The sequence below is a fragment of the Lontra canadensis genome, unplaced genomic scaffold (genome assembly GCF_010015895.1).
Source record: "Lontra canadensis isolate GAN:19392208 unplaced genomic scaffold, GSC_riverotter_1.0 scaffold272, whole genome shotgun sequence".
Lineage (NCBI taxonomy): Eukaryota > Metazoa > Chordata > Mammalia > Carnivora > Mustelidae > Lontra > Lontra canadensis.
In genome coordinates, this window is record NW_022631266.1 from 121,210 (window position 1) to 128,870 (window position 7,661).

Here is a 7,661-nt window from a genome sequence, read left to right on the forward strand (position 1 = left end):
TATAGTCTGAAAAGACATAAAGTAATATTTCTAATGGAGCCGATTAGGTAGAAAAGTAACCTGACAGCTTGAAATAAATCATTTTCTCAGTTGAAGATAACTATCAACTATTTTTTCACCTATGCAGATTTTGACTATCTGATTCAAGAGCATAAGGGGACAAGAGTGGGCAGGAGACAAGAGTTCATTGCTAGAAGTAATCATAAAGTATAGTTATCTAAGCCCTGGAGTTAGGTTCCTTCTCATTCATTAACTGTGGTTTGCTGAGCATTCAATTTCTGACCATTTCTTTTCAAGTAGAATTTGGCTAGATCTTGTTACTTTTGAAAGTGAAGAACAATGCTTATTTAGATTCATTTCTCATGGTCTTCCTATATTTGACATGCATGAGACAGATGACTGTATGGACTTGGGAAAGCTACAGAAAAGACAAAAGGAAGAGAATATAGAAAAATATGTTTGAATGAAGAAAAATGAAAGAAATAGGAGCTCTAAAAATGACTGAAATTTTGACCATTTTATTTTATTTATTTATTCATTTATTTGTTTATTTCTTCATTCATTTATTTAGAGATCCTGTGTGTGAATGGGTCAGCGGGGAGGCAGATCAGAGGGGGAGAGATAATCAGAAGGGTCTGATTTCATGACTTGAGCCAAAATCAAAGCCAGTAGCTTAACCCACTGAGCCACCATTGACCACTCTATTTAATTTGGAATCTCTTCTCCTTTCCTTGAAGTATTTCATTTTTTCCCCCAACAGCACTTGTCATTTACTTAAGTACTAGGAAATTTATTTTTCTATTATGTTGCTTGTTTACTGTGTGTGTCTCCTCATTAGAAATAAGTGCTGCAATGGCAGGAACTTTTGTATCTGTGTGTATACCTACCACAAAGAACAATGATTTGCATTTATGTGTGGTTTATTTGTCATTTTAGCTACAGAGTTCATAATTATGAGTGCTTGTTTGGTAACATTTTTTTGGTGAAGTCCTTAAGGGCCTGTTTCATCTGTTTCACCTGGTTCCTTTGTTGGGTCCATCAATAATGGGTCCCCCAATAATGGGTCCGTGATTAAAGGAGCAAGACTGATACAAAGTGAAGGTCAAGCAAAGCTTTATTTTGTGCTAAGCATCAAGAATCAAACTGACCATCCTGGGCCGCACCTCTTACAAGAGACGGCGACTCTTCTCTGTTTCACAGACTAGCTTTTATAGAGCAAAGGCCATGTGGTTGGGCCTGGCCACACACAGGTGGCCAGTGAAACTGTAACACACAGAGAAAGCTGCACAGTCATGCTAGGTGACCAATTGAATTACAATTGACCCTAGTAGACGGTTGAACCAGCCTATCACCTTGGTCAGAATTGGCGCCCAAAAGGTGCCCAAAGGGCCGGGCCCATACTCTTTGGTAGCTAGGAGACAGTATGCACCCCCACTGATTGAATACCTCCACCTGGCCTGACCCACCCTTGTATTTGGACTTTGTTACCTGGGGTTGGTTTCCGGGACTTGTTTTTAAGTAGGTTTCCCTGGCAGGGGGTGGGGGGTGCGGGTGGGCAGAGTCAGTTTAAGTTTTACAACAAAATGGCAGTTCAACCAGGGTGGGGCCTGCTCTGGCTAAATAGGCCTTTACACCTTAAAGTGTAAATAAAGGGATTGAGAATGGGAGCAACAAAGGTTTTAAGTACTGCTACTTTGCTCAAAGGCATACTTTTTTTCGCAGATGTTTTTACATACATGAAAATGCAACTCCCATAAGAAATGGCAACAATAATCACAGGGAGGAACAGGTGGGAAAGGCCCTTTTACTCTGCTGGGCTGAAGGGATCTTCAGAATTTTTCTAAGGAAGAGTGTAAGAATCACCAAGGCCAATGTCACTATGAGTGTGAATACTGCTAACAAAAGCACCATGAGCTCTGTAAATGTTATGTTTGTGCAAGCAATGAATAGCATAGAAGTGTCACAAGTAAAGTGGTCACTAATATTGGAGTCACAGAAATCCAGTTGGAGGCCCATCATCACAGGGGGAAAGATAATAAGGAAACCGGCCAGCCAGGAATGGATTACAAGCCAGTTGCAGATTTTGTTACTCATGATAGTTGTGTAATCTAGAGGTTTGCAGAGAGATTTCAGGGTGCCATTTCTCTGCAGTTTCACTTCTACCATGGGTTCAAGTAAAGTTATTGACTTTTATAAGGGAGAATTGATGACTTTCAAAATCTAAACGATGGAGCTGATACAGGAAGTTAATAGGATTTTTTTTAAAGTTACTTTTTTTTTTAAAGGTACTTATATTGTCTGCATAAATAAAATCAGTTTTGTTTCTTCCTTTTTAGTATTCATGCTTTTCCCTTTTTTAACTTATTACATAAATTAGAATGATACCATACAATATATATTTTTTAAAGATTTATTTATTTATTTTAGAGAGAGAGATTTACTCACCTACTTATTTTAGAGCTAGAGCATGGGGTGGAGGAGCAGAGGGAAAGAGTGAGTGTGGAGCCCAGTACAAGGCTTGATCTTATGACCTTGAGATCATGACCTGAGCCAAAGCCGAAAGTCTGATGCTTAACTGACTGAGATACCCAGGCACCCCAGAATCTAAGTATGTTATTAAGTAGATGTAGCAAGAGTGACCATCCTGGCCTTATTCTTTTTCTTAGGAATAGATTGTTCAGACTTTCATAATGAAGTAAGATGTTAGGTATAGCTCAATTATTCTTTCTTTTTTCCTTCTTTCTTTTTCTTTTTATAAAACTATATTTTGGATGTCCATTGGTATTTTCCGTTTATTAGATCTGCTCACTGAGAGTCTTTTTGTTTCTTTTACAGGGTAATATTAATTTCAGATGTACAATTTAGTGATCCAATACTTACATACAACACCCAGTGCCCATCACAAGTGCACTCAGAGAGTTTTTATTAGATATGTATGTTGGATATTTTTCTGCAGCTATTAAGAAAAACTCCACTTGACCGAAATTAATTTAACTTTTTATATATTCTAGATTTATTTGCCTTTTATTTTAAATGCTTGCAGCTTACTCATGAGTGAGATTTGTTACCATATTTTCCTAATAATGTCTATTTCCTCATTTTGCTCTCAGGATAATACTATTCTCATGGGTTGAGTTGGAAAGTATTCCCTACTCTAATACATTCTGGGACAGTTACGTATAATTACTAGTATTGTTTTCTTAAATATTTCATAGCAATCACTGGTGAATGTGGAATTTTCTTTGTGAGATATTTCCTAATTATAATTTCAATTTCCACACTAGATATAGACCTATCATCTATTTTTTTCTAGAATGGGATTTTATTTTTTTTTTTTTTCTTGGATGAGATTTTGTTGTTTTTCCATTTCATGTTTTTTAATTAATTGACATAAAGTTGTTAAAAATCTCTGTATTATTTGTTTATTAACTAGAATATCAGTGATATGACTTTGGTCTTCTCTAATAATGATAATTTGTATCTTCTGTGTAAGAACACAATTCTGGAATAGGTGGAAAATTTACATCTATGATGCATGAGAAGAGAATCCACTGTACTTCCCAATACTAACTAAAGTTACTATCAAATTGAGTAAAACACTTTCTACAAGCAGATATACTAAATATTTTTGCTGAGGTACACCTGTAAATATCACAGACGTCTCAGACATTCATGCTTTTAGAATTTAATTTTCACCCGTTTTTGATTCTTCTAATGAGTGAGAAAGGGAACCAAAGCACTGATTAAAGAAAAATATTAAAGAAAAATTAAAGAAAGAAATATTAAAGAAATATGTTATTAAATATTAAAGAAATATTAAAGAAAATATTAAAGAAAAATGTTCCAATGGGAAGTTATATGATTTCATTTATTCATGCATTGTTTGTGGGAGAGGACAACAAAGAAGCAAATGGGCAAATACTAAATTGAGTTTCATTCTTGTAAGTGTAGAGCAGTAATTAAGAACTTCTTATAGGAAAGATTAATGTCAAGTTTTGGATAGTGCAAACACACTTAAATCCACACCCTCCAATGTCCATAAAAATTCTGAAGGAGATATTTTTTAAAAGATAATGAAACCCTATGAACACTGGAAAACATTTTAAGGTACCATCATCATGCCAGAAATTTTGAGAACTACCTGGGAGATAGAAAACATATAGTTTTAAGTTAAAAAAAAAAAAAGAAGAAAAAAAGAAAGAAAGAAAGAAAGAAAGAAAGAAAGAGAAAAGAAAAGTAAAAAGAAGAGGAAATTGGATCATAGGAAACGAGGTTCCTTCCAAGGGAGTGTCTGATAAGCTCCAGGCTCAGCACAGCACATTAAAAGAAAGTAATGGGCTGTGGAATAATCATCAGTGTAGTTCACTCAAAATGCTTTATGTTGAAAATATTGGGATTTTACAGAAATGTCAATGCCATGCTTGTAGTAACTTTGGAATTTAGCCCAAAAAAGACATTAAACAAGCTTTGTTATAATTTTAAAGGATTAAATTCACGATGAAGATATAAGCATTGCCTATGCCCCAAATAGCATAGATCAACATTTATAATATAAAAACCCTAGGAGATACAAGGACAAATAAAGGCACACTAGAGATAGGAGACTTTACCTCACAGATGAAATTACTTTAATACTGAATGCTTAAGCACTGGGAGAAATAGCTTTTTAGGATTGCTTAGGATTTTGCCTAGCTTTGATTAGTGTACAAAGAGAAAGTTCTTCCAATGATTGTTAAAACTAAATTCTGGCATTCTTCATTTATGTGACATCAAATCATTCATGCTTAGAAAATTTTTAGGGCATGTAAATGGAAAGGAGAGTTGAACTAAGTGAGGCCAAAATAGAATAAATGGAGAATAAGAGTTGAAGGAAAGAAAGTTGAATATCACAGTGATTGGAAAATATAACAACGTTAATATTGTGTTAGACATAGGTTCTATTTAAAATTGAGGTCATGAATTTCTTTATGATTACAGTTTATTTGAGAAGCATTTGTTAATTAAGTTCTTAAAATATTGCTTTACCTGCTAGTTCCTTAAGGAGTAAATAAAAGGATTTAGCATTGGGGCAACAGAGGTATTGAGCACAGCTATACCCTTGGTCAAACCCACTCCTTCTTTTGCTGATGTTTTGACATACATGAAAATGCAACTTCCATAAGAAAGAGAGACAACAATCATGTGTGAGGAACAAGTGGAAAAGGCCTTTTTCCTTTGTTCAGCAGAGGGGATTCTCAGAATCGTTTTAAGGACAAATGCATAGGAAAGAACCACTAATATTAAGGTTACCATGAGCGTGAATACTGCCAGGAAGAATGCCATGAGCTCTAGGAATGCTGTGTCTGTGCAGGAGATCAACAGTATAGGAGAAGAGTCAAAAGTGAAGTGGTCAATGATGATGGAGTTGCAGAAATCCAGTTGAAGTCCCATGATCCCAGGTGGAAAGATAATGAGAAATCCAGCTAGCCAAGAGCTAATTACAAGCTGGTTGCAGACTCTGCTGTGCATTATTGTTGTGTAGTGCAGTGGCTTGCAGATAGCTATGTACCGATCATAAGACATAGCAGTCAAAAGAAAAAATTCCATTGTGCCAAGGAGTATGAGGAAAAACACCTGTGCCATGCAGGAATTATAGGAAATAGTCATATCTACTGTTAAAATGCTGACCAGAAATCTAGGAATACAAACCGCTGTGAATGAGATTTCTAGAAAAGAGAAATTCCTAAGGAAAAAATACATGGGAGTTTTAAGGTGAAGATCTACCAGAGTAAGGGTTATAATTGTCATGTTCCCAGTTATACTCAGTATATATGTGAAAAACAGAAATAGAAAAATCAAAATATTTAGTTCTGGGTCATTTGTTAATCCCAGAAGAATGAACTCTTTCACAGATGTTTGATTTTTCATTTCTTATTGCGGACTTCTAAGTCTGTAAATGCAAACAAAAAACAATGATTTTTGTGAGTTCAGGATTTCTTTTTTTAAGATTTTAATTATTTATTTGACAGACAGAGATCACAAGTAGGCAGAGAGGTAGGCAGAGAGAGAGGGGGAAGCAGGCTCCCTGCTGAGCAAAGAGCCTGATGCAGAGCTAGATCCCAGGACACTGGGATCATGGCCTGAACCAAAGGCAAAGGCTTTAACCCACTGACCACCCATGCGTCCCCAGGATTATTTTTTTTTTTTTTGGCACTTCTGCTGGTTTAAAAAATATGTAAGACATATAATGGAGCAATGAATTGTCCATCAAATTGCATTGAACTTTGAAAATATATATGAGCCAGCACAAAGAAACTTATGCCTAGTATCTTCCTTTTAGACCATTAGTCATTTAACATTAAGTAACTCACTTGGTAGGTCTCATGAACACATCTGTATATGAAAAATATACTTATCAAATGTTTTACTTTCTTTAAAAATTTTTTCTTATGTGTATGAAAACTATAAAATATAAGATATTATTTTATTTCAAACACTTTCTCTCTTTTTTTTTTTTAAGATTTTATTTATTCATTTGACAGACAGAGATCACAATTAGGCAGAGGCGCAGGCAGAGAGAGAGGAGGAAACAGGCATCCCTTGGAGCAGAGAGCCCAGTGCAGGGCTTCATCCCAGGACCCTGGGCTCATGACCTGAGCTGAAGACAGAGGTTTTAACCCACTGAGCCACCCAGGTGCCTGATATTATTTTATTTTTATTAAAATATTTTACTAATGACCATGTTATAATGAATTTTCTTAAAAAAGAACATTTGAAATTTGCTTTTTAAAATAGTTTGTACAATTTATTCAAGATGTTTCATATCCATCCTGCCTAAATAGAGAATTAATAACTTAACAAAAGAATCAAGGCTATAAAATCTGAAATTTATATAATCCTAAACAAACCAAGAATTGAAACTTTTCCTTTTTAAATTAAATAACAGTCTACTACTTTTTAGAAGATATTCAACGAGAAACATTTAAGTGATTTAAGTTACAAATTGATTAGAAAATGGAAAAAAGTAAATGAGGTAAGAAATGAAAAATATACTTACAGTTAAATAATCTTCTGTGGTAACAGTTTGGCTTCTCAAATCCAAATGTTCTGTTGCCTTAGTTTAATTGAGTGTCAGTGTTTGAGTCTTTCCTTCTGGAGCATTTTATAGACTTCACAATTTGTTTCTGCATTTAATTTCATTATACAAGAAGCTATTTCTGTAGTGTGTAGGTGGAATTTGGCAGGATGATCCTGGTCACATAGAGAAAGATGAAACATATTGAAGAATAACTTTAGGAAAAAGTTTATTCCTGATGTTGGGGAAACCCTCATAGAAAGTTGACACAGCCCCAGTTGCTGGTAGAAGCTGCAAACAAAGTATTCAAGAGGATCTGTAACTGGTGATCCAGGAAGCAGTTGGTGACACAGTGGAAACAGGATTACATACTGTTTCATGTAATCAATCCATGTTTAGTTTGAAAGGCTGAGACTCAAATGGTCTTGCAAAAGTTTTTCATTGGGTAGCAGTATCTCTGGCACTACGCCGTTGTTTAGGAGTAAAGCCAGAGGTATGGAGAGAGGAGAAGCAAAATGGACCTCTGCTTTAAATTTCTGCCTGGTAACATGGAGAACTAGAGAGTGAGCTTTCCTGGAATGTGGGTTAGACTCTCAAAATAAATAAG

At 35.2% G+C, this 7,661-nt stretch overlaps 1 protein-coding gene and 1 pseudogene across 1 annotated transcript; both read right to left on the reverse strand.

Moving 5' to 3' along the window:
* Positions 1-951: 951 nt before the first annotated feature.
* On the reverse strand, positions 952-3,670 carry LOC116862595 (annotated as a pseudogene).
* Positions 3,671-5,028: 1,358 nt separating this feature from the next.
* Positions 5,029-5,907, reverse strand: LOC116862602 (olfactory receptor 6C65-like). Its single transcript, XM_032849963.1, has one exon. The coding sequence runs from the start codon at positions 5,905-5,907 to the stop codon at positions 5,029-5,031; it is 879 nt and encodes a 292-aa protein (XP_032705854.1).
* Between the last annotated feature and the right edge of the window lie 1,754 nt (positions 5,908-7,661).